The sequence below is a fragment of the Neoarius graeffei genome, chromosome 23, assembly GCF_027579695.1.
Source record: "Neoarius graeffei isolate fNeoGra1 chromosome 23, fNeoGra1.pri, whole genome shotgun sequence".
Taxonomy (NCBI): Eukaryota; Metazoa; Chordata; class Actinopteri; order Siluriformes; family Ariidae; genus Neoarius; species Neoarius graeffei.
Window position 1 is genome coordinate 60,236,361 of NC_083591.1, and position 23,272 is coordinate 60,259,632.

A 23,272-nucleotide genomic window follows, 5' to 3' on the forward strand; every position below is an offset into this window, starting at 1 on the left:
TTAATGAGGCTATAATTACGTTAATACAAAAAAAAAAAAAGAAGAAGAAGACAAGAATCTAACAGACCCAGCCAATTACAGACCTATAAGCTTAATACGTAAATCTTGACTGTAACATACTTTCCAAGATACTAGCACTGAGGCTAGATAAGGTTTTACCACAAATCATCCAGAGATCAGGTAGTGTTTATAAAAGGCAGATCCTCGAGCGATAACATGAGGAGATTACTGCATCTAATATGGATGAATAGAACAAACCCATACCCTGTATTAGCTATATCACTTGATGCCCAAAAAGCTTTTGACAGGGTGGAGTGGACCTTTTTATTGCCACGCTGTCGAAATTTGGGTTTGGTGATGGTTTTTGTAGATGGATAGAAGTTCTATATTCATCCCCTAAGGCTGCAGTTTTTACTAACGGGATAATGTCCCAGTTCTTTAACATATCCAGATCAACACGGCAAGGTTGCAGCCTCAGCCCACTCTTGTTTACAATCTTCCTTGAGCCATTAGCCACATTAATCAGAGAAGAGCCAAGAATTAAAGGGAGTTATTGGAGGTGGTAGAGAGCATAAACTGTTGCTTTATGCTGATGATATTTTGGTGTTGAATCAGGATCCAACCAACTCTATACCAGTGTTGTAAGAAGTTATTGAATTGTATTCCAAAGTATCAGGTAAATTGGCATAAATCAGAAGCTATGCTGGTGTCTCAAAATTGTTCCCCTAACTTATTATCTGTCCATAAATTTAAATGGTTTCCAAAAGGTATGAAATATTTAGGGACTGAATTGAACCCAGAGATAGAAGAAATTATTGATACTAATATAGAAACATTATTAAACAAAATAAAAGGTAATTTGGATAAGTGGAGCAGATTACACTTGACTTTATGGGGGAAGGTAAACATAATTAAGATGGTAATAGCCCCACAAATACATTATTTAATGGGAGTGATACCTATATCCATCCCACAACAATTATTGCTAAGATATAACAAAATGATAAAACACTTCCTTTGGGATGGGAGAAAACCTAGAATACACATAGACAAACTTTGCCAGCTTAAAAAAAGAGAGGAGGATTAGCGTTGCCAAACATAAAATATTATAGTTTTTCTTTTGAGATGGCAAAGCTCACTAGACACTGGGCTGGAACAAACAAGGATCTGGATTGGATCCTGATTGAACAGGAACTTACATCTCCTTTTAAACCTATTAAAGCTCTTTCACAGATATTAGAAAAGGGGGAAAAACAATAATAGGAAGAACCCTATTCTGATGCACTCTAAAACAGTCTGGCAAGAGTACATAAAATATGTAAGATCTCCCATAACATTAAAAAATATGCATCTATATGGCACAACCCTAAAATAAAAATAGGCAGACAGACAATATATTGGGCTCAATGGCTAAAAAAAGGTATTAGAACAGTAAATGATCTATTCGAAGAGGGTAAATTCCTTTCTTATGGCAGAATGAGAGAAAAATTTAATTTAGAAGGTCAAGGCCACTTTTGGAAATACTTGCAGATTAGACACTGTGTAAACAGCAACATTCTTTTGCGTCAAAATAAAAAATGTAGTAGAATATTACACAGAGTTGCCAACAATATTTCACAAGGCATCTAAGTGGTATGAGATATGTCCATGGACAAGTAATAATGGTTGTGGTAATCTGAGGATGATATGGGAAAAAGAACTGTGTTGTGCACTGGAGGAAAAGACATGGGAGAGGATCCTTTCCAACACTGAGGAATATATCAGAGAAGCGAGAGGCAAATTTATTCAATATAAAATAATACATAGAGACTATTACACTCCAACTAGGCTCCATAGAATGGGCCTGGTTGAAGATGATCTCTGCTGTAAATGTAGAAAAGAGCATGGTACATATACAGTAGTGCTTGAAAGTTTGTGAATCCTTTACGAACTATACGTATGGGCGCTGTGTGAGACGGCTGCCTCTCCAGTAGCTCTGTAGTTGTTAACTCTTGAAACCTCTTTTTTCCCACTTTTTTACTTTTTTGCTCTTCTTATGAAGACATAGTGTGTTTAACTATATAACATCGATATACCAGGTCAGAGGTCAACTGAGGAAGCTTCACCCCAGGAAAGCAGCAGGCCCGGACAAGGTGTGTCCACAACTACTGAAGACCTGCACTGCTGAACTGGGTGAACCACTCCAATGCATCTTCAACCTCAGCTTGCAGCTGGGGAGAGTGCCAACCCTCTGGAAGACATCATGTATTGTTCCAGTTCCCAAAAAGAATCGGCCCAGCAAGCTGAACAACTTCCAACCAGTGGCACTCACTTCACATCTGATGAAGACATTGGAGCGGCTCTTCCTCAGCCTCCTCAGACCCCAGGTACAACATGCCCAGGACTGTCTGCAGTTTGCGTACCGGGTAGGTGTTGGTGTGGAAGACGCCATCCTCTACCTGTTACACCGAGCCCACTTGCATCTGGATAAGGGAAATGGCACAGTGAGGATCCTCTTCTTGGACTTCTCGAGTGCCTTCAACACCATCCAGCCCCTACTGCTTCAGGACAAACTGAACAGGATGCGAGTGGACCCCTGCCTGGTCGCCTGGATCTCCAGCTAGCTCACTGACAGGCCGCAGTACGTCAGGCTGAAGGACATCACATCTGACACTGTAATTAGCAGCACTGGCGCACCCCAGGGCACAGTGCTGGCCCCTCTTCTCTTCACCCTGTATACCGCGGACTTCTGCTACAACTCAGAGCTGTGTCACATTCAGAAGTTTGCCAATGACACAGCCATCGTTGGATTTATCAGTGATGACAGAGAGGAGGAGTATAGGAACCTGGTGAGGGACTTTGCTGTGTGGTGCAACAGGAACCATCTGCATCTCAACACCTCAAAAGACCAAGGAGCTGGTCATTGACTTTGGGAGGTCCAGACCAAAGTCACGACCAGTTCTGATCGAGGGAGTCGAGGTGGAGGCTGTGGATTCCTACAAGTACCTCGGGCTATGGCTGGATAGCAAGCTGGACTGGACTTGCAACACCAATCACTTATACAGGAAGGGACAGAGCAGGCTATACTTCCTTAGGAGGCTGTGGTCCTTTAACATCTGCAGGAAACGCCTGTGGATGTTCGATCAGTCTGTGGTCACCAGTGTCCTGTTTTACACTGTGGTGTGCTGGGGGGGCAGCACATCCAAGAAGGACACATCCAGGCTGGACAAACTGATCAGGCGGGCCGGCTCTGTGGTCGGCGTGAAGCTGGACTCGCTGGTGACGGTGGCAGAGAAGAGGTCTATGGACAAACTATTGAACATCATGGACGATGCCAGTCACCCTCTGCACACCGTCATCAGCAACCAGAGGAGCCTGTTCAGTGACAGAATGCTCCTTCCCAAGTGCAGGACGAACAGACTCAAAAACTCCTTTGTCCCTCACGCCATCAGACTGTACAACTCCTCTCTGGGGGGGAGGAGGGGGAACAGGAGGACAGAGGATAGGAAGGAGCAGTAGCCTAGATAACAATAAGCAATACCGGACAATGTGCAATATAAAGTGCAGTATCTTTCCTGCCGCCCCCCCCCCCACACACACACACACTTACCCTAACCCAACTTCTCCCCCTTTTCCCCCTCCCCCTTCCTCTCTTCCCCATATCTTATTCTTTTATATTTGTATATGTAAATACTTAATTTATTTTAATTTATCTAGGAGTTTTCTCTATTTCTTTTCTCTGTTTATCTGTAATGATGCTGCTGGAATCTTAATTTCCCTGAGGGAACCCTCCCAAAGGGATCAATAAAGTTCTATCTAATCTAATCTAATCTAATCTAATCTAATCTAATCTAATCTAATCTAATCTAATCTAATCTAATCTAATCTAATCTAATCTAATCTAATCTAATCTAATCTTTAGAATTTTCTATATTTCTGCATAAATATGACCTAAAACATCATCAGATTTTCACACAAGTCCTAAAAGTAGATAAAGAGAACCCAGTTAAACAAATGAGACAAAAATATTATACTTGGTCATTTATTTATTGAGGAAAATGATCCAATATTACATATCTGTGAGTGGCAAAAGTATGTGAACTTTTGCTTTCAGTATCTGGTGTGACCCCCTTGTGCAGCAATAACTGCAACTAAACGTTTGCGGTAACTGTTGATCAGTCCTGCACACCGGCTTGGAGGAATTTTAGCCCGTTCCTCCATACAGAACAGCTTCAACTCTGGGATGTTGGTGGGTTTCCTCACATGAACTGCTTGCTTCAGGTCCTTCCACAACATTTCCATTGGATTAAGGTCAGGACTTTGATTTGGCCATTCCAAAACATTAACTTTATTCTTCTTTAACCATTCTTTGGTAGAACGACTTGTGTTCTTAGGGTCGTTGTCTTGCTGCATGACCCACCTTCTCTTGAGATTCAGTTCATGGACAGATGTCCTGACATTTTCCTTAAGAATTCGCTGCTATAATTCAGAATTCATTGTTCCATCAATGATGGCAAGCCGTCCTGGCCCAGATGCAGCAAAACAGGCCCAAACCATGATACTACCACCACCACGTTTCACAGATGGGATAAGGTTCTTATGCTGGAATGCAGTGTTTTCCTTTCTCCAAACATCACGCTTCTCATCTCATTACCTCTAGCCGCTTTATCCTGTCCTATAGGGTCGCAGGCAAGCTGGAGCCTATCCCAGCTGACTACGGGCGAAAGGCGGGGTACACCCTGGACAAGTCGCCAGGTCATCACAGGGCTGACACATAGACACAGACAACCATTCACACTCACATTCACACCTACGCTCAATTTAGAGTCACCAGTTAACCTAACCTGCATGTCTTTGGACTGTGGGGGAAACCGGAACACCCGGAGGAAACCCACGCGGACACGGGGAGAACATGCAAACTCCACACAGAAAGGCCCTCGCCGGCCACGGGGCTCGAACCCGGACCTTCTTGCTGTGAGGCGACACACCACCATGCCGCCCACGCTTCTCATTTAAACCAAAAAGTTCTATTTTGCTCTCATCCATCCACAAAACATGTGTATGGGCGCTGTGTGAGACGGCTGCCTCTCCAGTAGCCCTGTAGTTTTAGCTCTTTAAACCTCTTTTTTTCCACCTTTTTTTACGTTTCTGCTCTTCTTACGAAGACATAGTATGTTTAACTATATAACATGGATATATTTAACTTTAACATGCAACCAGGAGCCAGTTTTCTCACTTATTCGAGAGAGGAGCTGCTGGCCCTGAAAACAATGGGATGAGTCGGGATACGACACCCCATCCCGGCCGAGCTGAGGAGGAAACCCAGGGGCTGCAAGGCTGGAGCTAAGCTAAAGGCTAGGCTAGCGGACAATTGGCGGCGCTACAAACCATCCATTCCCTCCGTTATCATGGGGAATGTGAACTCGCTGCCGAATGAAGTCGACGAGCTTTCTGCTCTGAACAACCAGCAGATTTACCGGGAGAGCAGCTTATTTATCTTTACGGAGACATGGCTAACACACCTTGTACGGGATGCTAACGTGGACCTGCGGGGATTCTCTGCTGTGAGAGCAGACAGAGACACTAACACATGCAGGAAAAGCAAAGGTGGAGGACTCATCATTTATGTTAACAACCGCTGGTGTAACCCAGGACATATCTCCGTAAAGACAGTTTTATGTTGTCTGGACTTGGAGATGCTAGCCGTTAGCCTGCGGCCATATTATCTGCCGAGGGAGTTCAGTCACGTGATCACCATCTGTGTTTACATTCCTCTGAGGGCAGATGCAGCCGCTGCATGTGAGAGGATTCACTCTGTCACAGCAAGGCTGCAGACACAGCACCCTGAGGCATTTATCATCATTTCTGGGGACTTTAATCACGCTACTTTGGACTCTACTTTGGCTGCTTTTTACCAGGCTGTGGATTGTCCAACAAGGAACAACAGGACAATTGACTTGCTGTATGCTAATGTGAGGGATGCATACAGAGTCACACCCCTCCCCCCACTAGGGAAGTCTGACCACAACCTGGTTCTTCTACAGCCGAAGTACACCCCCCTGGTTCAAAGGCAGCCTGCAACAACTAGCTCCATCAGAAGGTGGTCCCCTGAAATGGAAGATGCCCTCGGAGACTGTTATGACACCACGGACTGGGATGTGCTGCTTAGCCCACACTGTGAGGACATAGAGGGGCTGACACACAGTCTGACAGATTACCTCAACTTCTGTGCAGACGTGGTCTCCCCCGCTAAGACTGTACGGTGTTACCCTAATAGCAAGCCATGGGTAACACAGGAAGTCAAAGCTGTCCTCAACAGGAAGAAGGCTGCCTTCAGGACCAGGGATAGGGATGCGATGAAAGCAGCACAGCAGGAGGTAAAACGCTGCATGAGGGAAGCTAAGGACAGCTACAGGAGAAAGGTGGAGCAGAAGCTGAAGGAGAACAGTATGAGGGAGGTCTGGGAAGGTGTGAAAACCATCACAGGCCACAATACAAAGACCAGAGTCGTTGAGGGGATGGTGGAGAGGGTGAATGATTTGAATGACTTTTTCAATCGGTTCAACCAGCCCACGTCCCCCCCACCCTCTCCCTCACTGCAGCCATCTCTCCTTCTTCCCTCAACACACGTCCCCCCAGTCATCACAGCGGCCCCCTCCTCCCCCACCTCAACACAGACTCCTCCCTGCATTACTGCAGACCAGGTCAGAGGTCAACTGAGGAAGCTTCACCCAAGCAGCAGGCCCAGACAAGTTGTGTTCCCAACTACTGAAGACCTGCGCTGCTGAACTGGGTGAACCACTCCAACGCATCTTCAACCTCAGCCTGCAGCTGGGGAGAGTGCCAACCCTCTGGAAGACATCATGTATCGTTCCAGTTCCCAAAAAGAATCGGCGCAGCGAGTTGAACAACTTCCGACCGGTGGCACTCACTTCACATCTGATGAAGACATTGGAGCGGCTCTTCCTCAGCCTCCTCAGACCCCAGGTACAACATGCCCAGGACTGTCTGCAGTTTGCGTACCGGGCAGGTGTCGGTGTGTAAGACGCCATCCTCTACCTGCTACACCGAGCCCACTCGCATCTGGATAAGGGAAATGGCACAGTGAGGATCCTCTTCTTGGACTTCTTGAGTGCCTTCAACACCATCCAGCCCCTATTGCTTCGGGACAAGCTGAACAGGATGCGAGTGGACCCCTGCCTGGTCACCTGGATCTCCAGCTACCTCACTGACAGGCCGCAGTACGTCAGGCTGAAGGACATCACGTCTGCAGGAAACTCCTGTGGATGTTCTATCAGTCTGTGGTTGCCAGTGTCCTGTTTTACACCGTGGTGTGCTGGGGGGGGCAGCACATCCAAGAAGGACACATCCAGGCTGGACAAACTGATCAGGCGGGCCGGCTCTGTGGTCGGCATGAAGCTGGACTCTCTGGTAATGGTGGCAGAGAAGAGATCTATGGACAAACTATTGAACATCATGGACAATGCTAGTCACCCTCTGCACACCGTCATCAGCAACCAGAGGAGCCTGTTCAGTGACAGAATGTTCCTTCCCAAGTGCAGGACGAACAGACTCAAAAACTCCTTTGTCCCTCACACCATCAGACTGTACAACTCCTCTCTGGGGGGGAGGAGGGGTAACAGGAGGACAGAAGACGGGAAGGAGCAGTAGCCTAGCCTAACAATAAGCAATACCAGACAATGTGCAATATAGGGTGCAATATCTCTCCTGCCGCCACCCCCTTTTTTCCCCTTTTTTCTCCCTTCCTTCCGCCCCTTCCCCATATCTTATTCTTTTTATACTTGTACATGTAAATAATTTATTTTAATTTATCTAGGAGTTTTCTCTATTTCTTTTCTCTGTTTATCTGTAATGATGCTGCTGGAATCTTAATTTCCCTGAGGGAACCCGCCCAAAGGGATCAATAAAGTTTTATCTAATCTAATCTAATCTAATCTAATCTAATCTAATCTAATCTAACATTTTCCCAATAGCCTTCTCACTTGTCCATGTGATCTTTAGCAAACTGCAGATGAGCAGCAATGTTCTTTTTGGACAGCAGTGGCTTTCTCCTTGCAACCCTGCCATGCACACCATTGTTGTTCAGTGTTCTCCTGATGGTGGACTCATGAACATTAACATTAGCCAATGTGAGAGAGGCCTTCAGTTGCTTAGAAGTTACCCTGGGGTCCTTTGTGACCTCGCCGATTATTACACGCCTTGCTCTTGGAGTGATCTTTGTTGGTCGACCACTCCTGGGGAGGGTAACAATGGTCTTGAATTTCCTCCATTTGTACACAATCTGTCTGACTGTGGATTGATGGAGTCCAAACTCTTTAGAGATGGTTTTGTAACCTTTTCCAGCCTGATGAGCATCAACAACGCTTTTTCTGAGGTCCTCAGAAATCTCCTTTGTTCGTGCCATGATACACTTCCACAAACGTGTTGTGAAGATCAGACTTTGATAGATCCCTGTTCTTTAAATAAAACAGGGTGCCCACTCACACCTGATTGTCATCCCATTGATTGAAAACACCTGACTCTAATTTCACCTTCACATTAACTGCTAATCCTAGAGGTTCACATACTTTTGCCACTCACAGATATGTAATATTGGATCATTTTCCTCAATAAATAAATGACCAAGTATAATATTTTTGTCTCATTTGTTTAACTGGGTTCTCTTTATCTACTTTTAGGACTTGTGTGAAAATCTGATGATGTTTTAGGTCATATTTATGCAGAAATATAGAAAATTCTAAAGGCTTCACAAACTTTCAAGCACCACTGTATACATGCATTATGGGAATGTCCCAAAGTCTCCCCTCTGTGGAGGAATGTTCTGGATTATATGAGTAAATGGTTGGAATGTGAACTTCCTAGATCACCAGGACTGTGTCTCCTTGAGGACAAAGCGACAGTGCCACACTTAAGCAAATCTGTGTTTAGAATATTGAAAACTGGCATAATAACCTGTGCTTGGGTGATTCTTAGGTGTTGGAGGGAGCCCCAAGTTCCTGCACTGAATATGTGGAGGTTCTAATGATGGAAGGTGTGGCATGTGAAGAGACGCTGGGAAGACTGAACTGGAAAAATGGACACTGTTCATGAACAATGGGAAAGCTTCAGTAGATGTGTCTGGAGAGAGCAACTCAAACATGTAAGGACAGTGATGATAGGACATAGCAGTAATAGAGGCCATGTACTAATCCCAGCATTGCTCCGAGATTAAACAGCTGCCCTTCTTCTATCATAATTATCAATGTCTATTTGAATACCTGCCTGGATGTTTATTTGTTTGTCTGTCTGTTTGCTTGTTGTGTGATTGTCATATTCTCATGAAAATGTAATAAAAATTTAAATAACAAAAAAATATAAAATTATACTACTCACCTTCAAAGCTCTCCATAACTTTGCTCCTTCTTACATCTGTGATCTTCTGACCCCTTATGCTCCATCCCACTCTCTCAGATCCTCTAGCTATAATCTCCTTGCTGTTCCTCGCACTAGACTCTCGACCCTGGGTGTCAGGTCCTTCAGTGCCACGGCCCCCAAGCTCTGGAATTCCCTTCCTCAACCCCTCCGTGACTGCTCTTCTCTTCCTTTCTTCAAATCTCATCTCAAAACCTTTCTGTTTCATGAACATTTCTCCACCAGTGCAGAAACTCACCACTCTATAGCAACTCCTTGTGTGTGTGTGTGTGTGTGTGTGTGTGTGTGTGTGTGTGTGTGTGTTGTTTTCTCTGACCTATGTAAAGCAACCTTGAGTTTGAGAAAGGGGCTATATAAATGTAACTTTATTATTATTATTAACTTTTCGAAAGTGGGTTCTTCTGCCAGTGTCTGATTCATGAAACCAGACTCACTCGGCTGATCTCGGACTCGGGCACTCCCCGGAGGCGAGCGTACAGGTACAGGTGCTCTAATCCCGTCAGCAGCTCATCGATCGCATCAAACTGAGGACAGTAGCCCATGTTCTGGTGCACATCCAGGATATTAGTCAGAACACTAGATGAAGAAACATTAGAGAACAATAATTAATGATTAATGTAAATTTCAATGTCACTTCTCAGTATATTTTGATGCAGTATCTGTTTTCACACTTCTTGTAGCCATCATGTGAATTAATGGATTTTCGTATGCAAATGCTTCTGAATGTTAACATTACTTATGCCTTCATGTGTACTTCTATACATTTATGTATTAAAATACTAAAAGAACATTATAGATGGAGGTTTCTGCTGATGTTTATAGGAGAGCTGTGATATGCATACATCACTGCACACATCACTGGGGAGGAAACTGGAACTTTGTTTGGCAATGTGGGAGATGTGTGTGTGTGTGTGTGTGTGTGTGTGTGTGTGTGTGTGTGTGTGTGTGTGTGTTGTGCGTCTTTGTGTGGATTGTGCACGTGTGTGTGTTTGTGTGTGTGTATGTATGGATAGTGTGTGTTTGTTTGTGTGTGCGTGGTGTGTGTGGATTGTGCGTATATGAGGTGTGTTTGTATGGATGGTGTGTGTGTGTGTGTGTGTGTGTGTGTGTGTGTGTGTGTGGATGGTGTGTGTGTGTGTGTGTGTGTATGGTGTGTGCTTGTATGATGTGTGTATGTGTGGATGGTGTGTGTGTGTGTGTGCGCTGTGTGTGTATGGATGGTGTATATGTGGAAAGTGTGTGTGTGTGTGTGTGTGTGTGTGTGTGTGTGTGTGTGTGTGTGTGAGAATGATGATGATGATGATGATGATGATAATGATGATGATGTCTGTGTGTGTGTGTGTGTGTGTGTGTGTGTGTGTAGTTTTTGACCACTTCTACTTCACCTTGTTTTCACTTCATTTTCAAGTTTAAGTTAATTAAACTTATGGATTAGATTAGTCATTAAAATTCTGTAAAGCTGCTTTGCGACATCTATTGTTAAAAGCACTATAAAAATAAATTTGACTTAATTTCTGTTTCCTTTTACTGGATTGATCAGTTCTTTGTTCTGAAAATGCTGAAAGTGACAAAAAAGCTGAAAGTGCTCAAGGTAATGAAAGTGGTAAAGATGCTGAAGGTAGCAAAAGTGGTGAAGGTGTTGAAGGTACTGAAGGTGGTGAAAGTGGTGAAGGTAGTGAAGGTGGTGAGGGTGTTGAAGGTGGTGAAAGTGGTGAAGGTAGAGAAGGTGGTGAAGGTGTTGAAGGTAGTGAAGGTGTTGAAGGTAGTGAAGGTGGTGAAAGTGGTGAAGGTAGTGAATGTGGTGAAGGTAGTGAAGGTGTTGAAGGTAGTGAAGGTGGTGAAAATGGTGAAGGTGTTGAAGGCGGTGAAGGTGTTGAAGGCAGTGAAGGTAGTGAAAGTGGTGAAGGTGTTGAACGTAGTGAAGGTGGTGAGGGTGTTGAAGGTAGTGAAGGTGTTGAAGGTGGTGAAGGTGTTGAAGGTAGTGAAAGTGGTGAAGGTGTTGAAGGTGGTGAAAGTGGTGAAGGTGTTGAAGGTGGTGAGGGTGTTGAAGGTGGTGAAAGTGGTGAAGGTGTTGAAGGTGGTGAAGGTGTTGAAGGTGGTGAAGGTGTTGAAGGTAGTGAAGGTGGTGAAGGTGTTGAAGGTGGTGAGGGTGTTGAAGGTGGTGAAAGTGTTGAAGGTGGTGAAGGTGGTGAAGGTGTTGAAGGTGGTGAAGGTGTTGAAGGTAGTGAAGGTGGTGAGGGTGTTGAAGGTAGTGAAGGTGTTGAAGGTGGTGAAGGTGGTGAGGGTGTTGAAGGTAGTGAAGGTGTTGAAGGTGGTGAAAGTGTTGAAGGTGTTGAAGGTGGTGAGGGTGTTGAAGGTGGTGAAAGTGGTGAAGGTGTTGAAGGTGGTGAAGGTGTTGAAGGTGGTGAAGGTGGTGAGGGTGTTGAAGGTAGTGAAGGTGTTGAAGGTGGTGAAAGTGTTGAAGGTGTTGAAGGTGGTGAGGGTGTTGAAGGTGGTGAAAGTGGTGAAGGTGTTGAAGGTGGTGAAGGTGTTGAAGGTGGTGAAGGTGTTGAAGGTAGTGAAGGTGGTGAAGGTAGTGAAGGTGGTGAAGGTAGTGAAGGTGGTGAGGGTGTTGAAGGTGGTGAAGGTGTTGAAGGTAGTGAAGGTGGTGAGGGTGTTGAAGGTGGTGAAAGTGGTGAAGGTAGTGAAGGTGTTGAAGGTGGTGAGGGTGTTGAAGGTGTTGAAGGTAGTGAAGGTGTTGAAGGTGGTGAGGGTGTTGAAGGTGGTGAAGGTGGTGAAGGTGGTGAAAGTGGTGAAGGTAGTGAAGGTGGTGAAAGTGGTGAAGGTGGTGAAGGTGTTGAAGGTAGTGAAGGTGTTGAAGGTGGTGAGGGTGTTGAAGGTGGTGAAGGTAGTGAAGGTGGTGAAGGTGGTGAAAGTGGTGAAGGTAGTGAAGGTGGTGAAAGTGGTGAAGGTGGTGAAAGTGTTGAAGGTGGTGAAAGTGGTGAAGGTGTTGAAGGTGGTGAAAGTGGTGAAGGTGTTGAAGGTGGTGAAAGTGGTGAAGGTGTTGAAGGTGGTGAAAGTGGTGAAGGTGTTGAAGGTGGTGAAGGTGTTGAAGGTGGTGAAAGTGGTGAAGGTGTTGAAGGTGGTGAAAGTGGTGAAGGTAGTGAAGGTGGTGAAAGTGGTGAAGGTGGTGAAAGTGGTGAAGGTGTTGAAGGTGGTGAAAGTGGTGAAGGTGTTGAAGGTGGTGAAAGTGGTGAAGGTGTTGAAGGTGGTGAAAGTGGTGAAGGTGTTGAAGGTGGTGAAAGTGGTGAGGGTGTTGAAGGTGGTGAAAGTGGTGAAGGTGGTGAAAGTGGTGAAGGTGGTGAAAGTGGTGAAGGTGTTGAAGGTGGTGAAAGTGGTGAGGGTGTTGAAAGTGGTGAAGGTGTTGAAGGTAGTGAAGGTGGTGAAGGTAGTGAAGGTGGTGAGGGTGTTGAAGGTGGTGAAGGTGTTGAAGGTAGTGAAGGTGGTGAGGGTGTTGAAGGTGGTGAAAGTGGTGAAAGTGCTGAAGGTGTTGAAGGTGGTGAAGGTGGTGAAACTGGTGAAGGTGTTGAAGGTGGTGAGGGTGTTGAAGGTGGTGAAAGTGGTGAAGGTGTTGAAGGTGGTGAAAGTGGTGAAGGTGTTGAAGGTGTTGAAGGTGTTGAAGGTGGGGAAAGTGGTGAAGGTGTTGAAGGTGGTGAAGGTGGTGAAGGTAGTGAAGGTGTTGAAGGTGGTGAAAGTGGTGAAGGTGTTGAAAGTGGTGAAGGTGGTGAAGGTGTTGAAAGTGGTGAAGGTGGTGAAGGTGGTGAGGGTGTTGAAGGTGGTGAAGGTAGTGAAGGTGGTGAAGGTGTTGAAGGTGTTGAAGGTGGTGAAAGTGGTGAAGGTGTTGAAGGTGGTGAAAGTGGTGAAGGTGTTGAAGGTGGTGAAAGTGGTGAAGGTGTTGAAGGTGGTGAGGGTGTTGAAGGTGGTGAAGGTAGTGAAGGTGGTGAAGGTGGTGAAAGTGGTGAAGGTAGTGAAGGTGGTGAAAGTGGTGAAGGTGGTGAAAGTGGTGAAGGTGTTGAAGGTGGTGAAAGTGGTGAAGGGGTTGAAGGTGGTGAAAGTGGTGAGGGTGTTGAAGGTGGTGAAAGTGGTGAAGGTGGTGAACGTAGTGAAGGTGGTGAAAGTGGTGAAGGTAGTGAAGGTGGTGAAAGTGGTGAAGGTGTTGAAGGTGTTGAAGGTGGTGAAGGTGTTGAAGGTAGTGAAGGTGTAGAATGGTGTTGAGGGTGTTGAAGGTGGTGAAAGTGGTGAAGGTGTTGAAGGTGGTGAAAGTGGTGAGGGTGTTGAAGGTGGTGAAAGTGGTGAAAGTGGTGAAGGTGTTGAAGGTAGTGAAGGTGTAGAATGGTGTTGAGGGTGTTGAAGGTGGTGAAAGTGGTGAAGGTGTTGAAGGTGGTGAAAGTGGTGAGGGTGTTGAAGGTGGTGAAAGTGGTGAAGGTGTTGAAGGTAGTGAAGGTGTTGAAGGTGGTGAGGGTGTTGAAGGTGGTGAAAGTGGTGAAGGTGGTGAAAGTGGTGAAGGTGTTGAAGGTGGTGAAAGTGGTGAGGGTGTTGAAGGTGGTGAAAGTGGTGAGGGTGTTGAAAGTGCTGAAGGTGTTGAAGGTGAAGAAGGTGGTGAAGGTGGTGAAACTGGTGAAGGTGTTGAAGGTGGTGAGGGTGTTGAAGGTGGTGAAAGTGGTGAAGGTGTTGAAGGTGGTGAAAGTGGTGAAGGTGTTGAAGGTGGTGAGGGTGTTGAAGGTGGTGAAAGTGGTGAAGGTGTTGAAGGTGGTGAAGGTGGTGAAAGTGGTGAAGGTGTTGAAGGTGGTGAAAGTGGTGAAGGTGTTGAAGGTAGTGAAGGTGTTGAAGGTGGTGAGGGTGTTGAAGGTGGTGAAAGTGGTGAAGGTGTTGAAAGTGGTGAAGGTGGTGAAGGTGTTGAAAGTGGTGAAGGTGGTGAAGGTTGTGAAGGTAGTGAAGGTGGTGAGGGTGTTGAAGGTGGTGAAAGTGGTGAAGGTGTTGAAAGTGGTGAAGGTGGTGAAGGTGTTGAAAGTGGTGAAGGTGGTGAAGGTGGTGAAGGTGGTGAAACTGGTGAAGGTGTTGAAGGTGGTGAGGGTGTTGAAGGTGGTGAAAGTGGTGAAGGTGTTGAAGGTGGTGAAAGTGGTGAAGGTGTTGAAGGTGGTGAGGGTGTTGAAGGTGGTGAGGGTGTTGAAGGTGGTGAAAGTGGTGAAGGTGTTGAAAGTGGTGAAGGTGGTGAAGGTGGTGAAACTGGTGAAGTTGTTGAAGGTGGTGAGGGTGTTGAAGGTGGTGAAAGTGGTGAAGGTGTTGAAGGTGGTGAAGGTGTTGAAGGTGGTGAGGGTGTTGAAGGTGGTGAAAGTGGTGAAGGTGTTGAAGGTGGTGAAGGTGTTGAAGGTGGTGAGGGTGTTGAAGGTGGTGAAAGTGGTGAAGGTGTTGAAGGTGGTGAAGGTGTTGAAGGTGGTGAGGGTGTTGAAGGTGGTGAAAGTGGTGAAGGTGTTGAAGGTGGTGAAGGTGTTGAAGGTGGTGAAAGTGGTGAAGGTGTTGAAGGTGGTGAGGGTGTTGAAGGTGGTGAGGGTGTTGAAGGTGGTGAAGGTAGTGAAGGTGGAGAAGGTGGTGAAAGTGGTGAAGGTAGTGAAGGTGGTGAAAGTGGTGAAGGTGGTGAAAGTGGTGAAGGTGTTGAAGGTGGTGAAAGTGGTGAAGGTGTTGAAGGTGGTGAAGGTGTTGAAGGTGGTGAAACTGGTGAAGGTGGTGAAGGTAGTGAAGGTGGTGAAAGTGGTGAAGGTAGTGAAGGTGGTGAAAGTGGTGAAGGTGTTGAAGGTGGTGAAAGTGGTGAAGGTGTTGAAGGTAGTGAAGGTGTAGAATGGTGTTGAGGGTGTTGAAGGTGGTGAAAGTGGTGAAGGTGTTGAAGGTGGTGAAAGTGGTGAAGGTGTTGAAGGTGGTGAAAGTGGTGAGGGTGTTGAAGGTGGTGAAAGTGGTGAAGGTGTTGAAGGTGGTGAAGGTGGTGAAGGTGGTGAAAGTGGTGAAGGTGTTGAAGGTGGTGAAAGTGGTGAAGGTGGTGAAGGTGGTGAAAGTGGTGAAGGTGGTGAAGGTGGTGAAGGTGGTGAAAGTGGTGAGGGTGTTGAAGGTGGTGAAAGTGGTGAGGGTGTTGAAAGTGCTGAAGGTGTTGAAGGTGGTGAAGGTGGTGAAGGTGTTGAAGGTGGTGAAAGTGGTGAAGGTAGTGAAGGTGGTGAAAGTGGTGAAGGTGGTGAAAGTGGTGAAGGTGTTGAAGGTGGTGAAAGTGGTGAAGGTGTTGAAGGTGGTGAAAGTGGTGAAGGTGTTGAAGGTGGTGAGGGTGTTGAAGGTGGTGAAAGTGGTGAAGGTGGTGAAAGTGGTGAAGGTGTTGAAGGTGGTGAAGGTGTTGAAGGTGGTGAAAGTGGTGAAGGTCGTAAAAGTGGTGAAAGTGGTGAAGGTGTTGAAGGTGGTGAAGGTGGTGAAAGTGGTGAAGGTGGTGAAGGTGTTGAAGGTGGTGAGGGTGTTGAAGGTGGTGAAAGTGGTGAAGGTGGTGAAAGTGGTGAAGGTGTTGAAGGTGGTGAAGGTGGTGAAAGTGGTGAAGGTGGTGAAGGTGGTGAAGGTGTTGAAGGTGGTGAGGGTGTTGAAGGTGGTGAAAGTGGTGAGGGTGTTGAAGGTGGTGAAAGTGGTGAGGGTGTTGAAAGTGCTGAAGGTGTTGAAGGTGGTGAAGGTGGTGAAGGTGTTGAAGGTGGTGAAAGTGGTGAAGGTAGTGAAGGTGGTGAAAGTGGTGAAGGTGGTGAAAGTGGTGAAGGTGTTGAAGGTGGTGAAAGTGGTGAAGGTGTTGAAGGTGGTGAAAGTGGTGAAGGTGTTGAAGGTGGTGAGGGTGTTGAAGGTGGTGAAAGTGGTGAAGGTGGTGAAAGTGGTGAAGGTGTTGAAGGTGGTGAAGGTGTTGAAGGTGGTGAAAGTGGTGAAGGTCGTGAAAGTGGTGAAAGTGGTGAAGGTGTTGAAGGTGGTGAAGGTGGTGAAAGTGGTGAAGGTGGTGAAGGTGGTGAGGGTGTTGAAGGTGGTGAAAGTGGTGAAGGTGGTGAAAGTGGTGAAGGTGTTGGTGGTGAAAGTGGTGAAGGTGTTGAAGGTGGTGAAGGTGGTGAAGGTGGTGAAAGTGGTGAAGGTGGTGAAGGTGGTGAAAGTGGTGAGGGTGTTGAAGGTGGTGAAAGTGGTGAGGGTGTTGAAGTGCTGAAGGTGTTGAAGGTGGTGAAGGTGGTGAAGGTTGAAGGTGGTGAAGGTGGTGAAGGTGGTGAAAGTGGTGAAGGTGGTGAAGGTGTTGAAGGTGGTGAGGTGTTGAAGGTGGTGAAAGTGGTGAGGGTGTTGAAGGTGGTGAAAGGTGGTGAGGGTGTTGAAGGTGGTGAAGGTGGTGAAGGTGGTGAAGGTGGTGAAGGTGTTGAAGGTGGTGAAAGTGGTGAAGGTGTTGAAGGTGGTGAAGTGGTGAAGGTGGTGAAAGTGGTGAAGGTGTTGAAGGTGGTGAAAGTGGTGAAGGTGTTGAAGGTGGTGAAAGTGGTGAAGGTGTTGAAGGTGGTGAGGGTGTTGAAGGTGGTGAAAGTGGTGAAGGTGTTGAAGGTGGTGAAGGTGTTGAAGTGGTGAAGGTGTTGAAGGTAGTGAAGGTGGTGAAGGTGTTGAAGGTGGTGAGGGTGTTGAAGGTGGTGAAAGTGTGAAGGTGTTGAAGGTGGTGAAGGTGTGAAGGTGGTGAAGGTGTTGAAGGTAGTGAAGGTGGTGAGGGTGTTGAAGGTGGTGAAGGTGTTGAAGGTGGTGAAGGTGGTGAGGGTGTGAAGGTAGTGAAGGTGTTGAAGGTGGTGAAGGTGTTGAAGGTAGTGAAGGTGGTGAAGGCAGTGAAGGTAGTGAAGTGGTGAAGGTGTTGAAGGTAGTGAAGGTGGTGAGGGTGTTGAAGGTGGTGAAGGTGTTGAAGGTGGTGAAGGTGTTGAAGGTGTGAAAGTGGTGAAGGTGTTGAAGGTGGTGAAGGTGGTGAAGGTGTGAAGGTGGTGAGGGTGTTGAAGGTGGTGAAGTGGTGAAGGTGTTGAAGGTGGTGAAGGTGTTGAAGGTGGTGAAGGTGTTGAAGGTAGTGAAGGTGGTGAAGGTGTTGAAGGTGGTGAGGGTGGTTGAGGTGGTGAAGTGGTGAAGGTGTTGAAGGTGGTGAAGGTGTTGAAGGTGGTGAAGGTGTTGAAGGTGGTGAGGGTGTTGAAGGTAGTGAAGGTGTTGAGGTGGTGAAGGTGGTGAGGGTGTTGAAGGTGGTGAAGGTGTTGAAGGTGGTGAAAGTGTTGAAGGTGTTGAAGGTGGTGAGGGTGTTGAAGGTGGTGAAAGTGGTGAAGGTGTTGAAGGTGGTGAAGGTGTTGAAGGTGGTGAAGGTGGTGAGGGTGTTGAAGGTAGTGAAGGTGTTGAAGGTGGTGAAAGTGTTGAAGGTGTTGAAGGTGGTGAGGGTGTTGAGGTGGTGAAAGTGGTGAGGTGTTGAAGGTGGTGAAGGTGTTGAAGGTGTGAAGGTAGTGAAGGTGGTGAAGGTGGTGAAGGTGGTGAAGGTAGTGAAGGTGGTGAGGGTGTTGAGGTGGTGAAGGTGTTGAAGGTAGTGAAGGTGGTGAGGGTGTTGAAGGTGGTGAAAGTGGTGAAGGTAGTGAAGGTGTTGAAGGTGGTGAGGGTGTTGAAGGTGTTGAAGGTAGTGAAGGTGTTGAAGGTGGTGAGGGTGTTGAAGGTGGTGAAGGTGGTGAAGGTGGTGAAAGTGGTGAAGGTAGTGAAGGTGGTGAAGTGGTGAAGGTGGTGAAGGTGTTGAAGGTAGTGAAGGTGTTGAAGGTGGTGAGGGTGTTGAAGGTGGTGAAGGTAGTGAAGGTGGTGAAGGTGGTGAAAGTGGTGAAGGTAGTGAAGGTGGTGAAAGTGGTGAAGGTGGTGAAAGTGGTAAAGGTGTTGAAGGTGGTGAAAGTGGTGAAGGTGTTGAAGGTGGTGAAAGTGGTGAAGGTGTTGAAGGTGGTGAAAGTGGTGAAGGTGTTGAAGGTGGTGAAAGTGGTGAAGGTGTTGAAGGTGGTGAAGGTGTTGAAGGTGGTGAAAGTGGTGAAGGTGTTGAAGGTGGTGAAAGTGGTGAAGGTAGTGAAGGTGGTGAAAGTGGTGAAGGTGGTGAAAGTGGTGAAGGTGTTGAAGGTGGTGAAAGTGGTGAAGGTGTTGAAGGTGGTGAAAGTGGTGAAGGTGTTGAAGGTGGTGAAAGTGGTGAAGGTGTTGAAGGTGGTGAAAGTGGTGAGGGTGTTGAAGGTGGTGAAAGTGGTGAAGGTGGTGAAAGTGGTGAAGGTGTTGAAGGTGGTGAAAGTGGTGAGGGTGTTGAAAGTGGTGAAGGTGTTGAAGGTAGTGAAGGTGGTGAAGGTAGTGAAGGTGGTGAAGGTAGTGAAGGTGGTGAGGGTGTTGAAGGTGGTGAAGGTGTTGAAGGTAGTGAAGGTGGTGAGGGTGTTGAAGGTGGTGAAAGTGGTGAAAGTGCTGAAGGTGTTGAAGGTGGTGAAACTGGTGAAGGTGTTGAAGGTGGTGAGGGTGTTGAAGGTGGTGAGGGTGTTGAAGGTGGTGAAAGTGGTGAAGGTGGTGAGGGTGTTGAAGGTGGTGAAAGTGGTGAAGGTGTTGAAGGTGGTGAAGTGGTGAAGGTGTTGAAGGTGGTGAGGGTGTTGAAGGTGGTGAGGGTGTTGAAGGTGGTGAAAGTGGTGAAGGTGTTGAAAGTGGTGAAGGTGGTGAAGGTGGTGAAACTGGTGAAGTTGTTGAAGGTGGTGAGGGTGTTGAAGGTGGTGAAAGTGGTGAAGGTGTTGAAGGTGGTGAAGGTGTTGAAGGTGGTGAGGGTGTTGAAGGTGGTGAAAGTGGTGAAGGTGTTGAAGGTGGTGAAGGTGTTGAAGGTGGTGAGGGTGTTGAAGGTGGTGAAAGTGGTGAAGGTGTTGAAGCTGGTGAAGGTGTTGAAGGTGGTGAGGGTGTTGAAGGTGGTGAAAGTGGTGAAGGTGTTGAAGGTGGTGAAAGTGGTGAAGGTGTTGAAGGTGTTGAAGGTGTTGAAGGTGGGGAAAGTGGTGAAGGTGTTGAAGGTGGTGAAGGTGGTGAAGGTAGTGAAGGTGTTGAAGGTGGTGAAAGTGGTGAAGGTGTTGAAAGTGGTGAAGGTGGTGAAGGTGTTGAAAGTGGTGAAGGTGGTGAAGGTGGTGAAGGTAGTGAAGGTGGTGAAAGTGGTGAAGGTGTTGAAGGTGGTGAAAGTGGTGAAGGTGTTGAAGGTGGTGAAAGTGGTGAAGGTGTTGAAGGTGGTGAGGGTGTTGAAGGTGGTGAGGGTGTTGAAGGTGGTGAAGGTAGTGAAGGTGGTGAAGGTGGTGAAAGTGGTGAAGGTAGTGAAGGTGGTGAAAGTGGTGAAGGTGGTGAAAGTGGTGAAGGTGTTGAAGGTGGTGAAAGTGGTGAAGGGGTTGAAGGTGGTGAAAGTGGTGAGGGTGTTGAAGGTGGTGAAAGTGGTGAAGGTGGTGAACGTAGTGAAGGTGGTGAAAGTGGTGAAGGTAGTGAAGGTGGTGAAAGTGGTGAAGGTGTTGAAGGTGGTGAAAGTGGTGAAGGTGTTGAAGGTAGTGAAGGTGTAGAATGGTGTTGAGGGTGTTGAAGGTGGTGAAAGTGGTGAAGGTGTTGAAGGTGGTGAAAGTGGTGAGGGTGTTGAAGGTGGTGAAAGTGGTGAAGTGGTGAAGGTGTTGAAGGTAGTGAGGTGTAGAATGGTGTTGAGGGTGTTGAAGGTGGTGAAGTGGTGAAGGTGTTGAAGGTGGTGAAGTGGTGAGGGTGTTGAAGGTGGTGAAAGTGGTGAAGGTGTGAAGGTAGTGAAGGTGTTGAAGGTGGTGAGGGTGTTGAAGGTGGTGAAGTGGTGAAGGTGGTGAAAGTGGTGAAGGTGTTGAAGGTGGTGAAAGTGGTGAGGGTGTTGAAGGTGGTGAAAGTGGTGAGGGTGTTGAAAGTGCTGAAGGTGTTGAAGGTGAAGAAGGTGGTGAAGGTGGTGAAACTGGTGAAGGTGTTGAGGTGGTGAGGGTGTTGAAGGTGGTGAAAGTGGTGAAGGTGTTGAAGGTGGTGAAAGTGGTGAAGGTGTTGAAGGTGGTGAGGGTGTTGAAGGTGGTGAAAGTGGTGAAGGTGTTGAGGTGGTGAAGGTGGTGAAAGTGGTGAAGGTGTTGAAGGTGGTGAAAGTGGTGAAGGTGTTGAAGGTAGTGAAGGTGTTGAAGGTGGTGAGGGTGTTGAAGGTGGTGAAGTGGTGAAGGTGTTGAAAGTGGTGAAGGTGGTGAAGGTGTTGAAAGTGGTGAAGGTGGTGAAGGTTGTGAAGGTAGTGAAGGTGGTGAAGGTGGTGAGGGTGTTGAAGGTGGTGAAGTGGTGAGGTGGAAGTGGTGAAGTGGTGAAGGTGGTGAAGGTGTTGAAAGTGGTGAAGGTGGTGAAGGTGGTGAGGTGGTGATGGTGGTGAGGGGGTTGAAGGTGGTGAAAGTGGTGAAGGTGTTGAAGGTGGTGAAGTGGTGAAGGTGTTGAAGGTGGTGAGGGTGTTGAAGGTGGTGAGGGTGTTGAAGGTGGTGAAAGTGGTGAAGGTGTTGAAAGTGGTGAAGGTGGTGAAGGTGGTGAAACTGGTGAAGTTGTTGAAGGTGGTGAGGGTGTTGAAGGTGGTGAAAGTGGTGAAGGTGTTGAAGGTGGTGAAGGTGTTGAAAGGTGGTGAGGGTGTTGAAGGTGGTGAAAGTGGTGAAGGTGTTGAAGGTGGTGAAGGTGTTGAAGGTGGTGAGGGTGTTGAAGGTGGTGAAAGTGGTGAAGGTGTTGAAGCTGGTGAAGGTGTTGAAGGTGGTGAGGGTGTTGAAGGTGGTGAAAGTGGTGAAGGTGTTGAAGGTGGTGAAGGTGTTGAAGGTGGTGAAAGTGGTGAAGGTGTTGAAGGTGGTGAGGGTGTTGAAGGTGGTGAGGGTGTTGAAGATGGTGAAGGTAGTGAAGGTGGTGAAGGTGGTGAAAGTGGTGAAGGTAGTGAAGGTGGTGAAAGTGGTGAAGGTGGTGAAAGTGGTGAAGGTGTTGAAGGTGGTGAAAGTGGTGAAGGTGTTGAAGGTGGTGAAGGTGTTGAAGGTGGTGAAACTGGTGAAGGTGGTGAAGGTAGTGAAGGTGGTGAAAGTGGTGAAGGTAGTGAAGGTGGTGAAAGTGGTGAAGGTGTTGAAGGTGGTGAAAGTGGTGAAGGTGTTGAAGGTGGTGAAAGTGGTGAAGGTGTTGAAGGTGGTGAGGGTGTTGAAGGTGGTGAAAGTGGTGAAGGTGGTGAAAGTGGTGAAGGTGTTGAAGGTGGTGAAGGTGTTGAAGTTGGTGAAAGTGGTGAGGTCGTGAAAGTGGTGAAAGTGGTGAAGGTGTTGAAGGTGGTGAAGGTGGTGAAAGTGGTGAAGGTGGTGAAGGTGTTGAAGGTGGTGAGGGTGTTGAAGGTGGTGAAAGTGGTGAAGGTGGTGAAAGTGGTGAAGGTGTTGAAGGTGGTGAAGGTGGTGAAGGTGGTGAAAGTGGTGAAGGTGGTGAAGGTGGTGAAGTGGTGAGGGTGTTGAAGGTGGTGAAAGTGGTGAGGGTGTTGAAGTGCTGAAGGTGTTGAAGGTGGTGAAGGTGGTGAAGGTGTTGAAGGTGGTGAAAGTGGTGAAGGTGGTGAAGGTGTTGAAGGTGGTGAGGGTGTGAAGGTGGTGAAAGTGGTGAGGGGTGTTGAAGGTGTGAAAGTGGTGAGGGTGTTGAAAGTGCTGAAGGTGTTGAAGGTGGTGAAGGTGTTGAAGGTGGTGAAAGTGGTGAAGGTAGTGAAGGTGGTGAAAGTGGTGAAGGTGGTGAAAGTGGTGAAGGTGTTGAAGGTGGTGAAAGTGGTGAAGGTGTTGAAGGTGGTGAAAGTGGTGAAGGTGTTGAAGGTGGTGAGGGTGTTGAAGGTGGTGAAAGTGGTGAAGGTGTTGAAGGTGGTGAAGGTGTTGAAGGTGGTGAAGGTGTTGAAGGTAGTGAAGGTGGTGAAGGTGTTGAAGGTGGTGAGGGTGTTGAAGGTGGTGAAAGTGTTGAAGGTGTTGAAGGTGGTGAAGGTGTTGAAGGTGGTGAAGGTGTTGAAGGTAGTGAAGGTGGTGAGGGTGTTGAAGGTAGTGAAGGTGTTGAAGGTGGTGAAGGTGGTGAGGGTGTTGAAGGTAGTGAAGGTGTTGAAGGTGGTGAAGGTGTTGAAGGTAGTGAAGGTGTTGAAGGCAGTGAAGGTAGTGAAAGTGGTGAAGGTGTTGAACGTAGTGAAGGTGGTGAGGGTGTTGAAGGTAGTGAAGGTGTTGAAGGTGGTGAAGGTGTTGAAGGTAGTGAAAGTGGTGAAGGTGTTGAAGGTGGTGAAAGTGGTGAAGGTGTTGAAGGTGGTGAGGGTGTTGAAGGTGGTGAAAGTGGTGAAGGTGTTGAAGGTGGTGAAGGTGTTGAAGGTGGTGAAGGTGTTGAAGGTAGTGAAGGTGGTGAAGGTGTTGAAGGTGGTGAGGGTGTTGAAGGTGGTGAAAGTGTTGAAGGTGTTGAAGGTGGTGAAGGTGTTGAAGGTGGTGAAGGTGTTGAAGGTAGTGAAGGTGGTGAGGGTGTTGAAGGTAGTGAAGGTGTTGAAGGTGGTGAAGGTGGTGAGGATGTTGAAGGTAGTGAAGGTGTTGAAGGTGGTGAAAGTGTTGAAGGTGTTGAAGGTGGTGAGGGTGTTGAAGGTGGTGAAAGTGGTGAAGGTGTTGAAGGTGGTGAAGGTGTTGAAGGTGGTGAAGGTGGTGAGGGTGTTGAAGGTAGTGAAGGTGTTGAAGGTGGTGAAAGTGTTGAAGGTGTTGAAGGTGGTGAGGGTGTTGAAGGTGGTGAAAGTGGTGAAGGTGTTGAAGGTGGTGAAGGTGTT

The 23,272-nt window shown here is 47.3% G+C and overlaps 1 protein-coding gene across 1 annotated transcript in view; it reads right to left on the minus strand.

The window, feature by feature from the left end:
- The window catches only part of LOC132871942 (retinal-specific phospholipid-transporting ATPase ABCA4-like), a 105,391-nt gene that overhangs the window by 15,263 nt on the left and 66,856 nt on the right, over window positions 1-23,272 (minus strand). Inside the window, 1 exon segment of the mRNA XM_060906578.1 lies at window positions 9,846-9,987. Coding sequence (XP_060762561.1) covers window positions 9,846-9,987 — 142 coding nt within the window.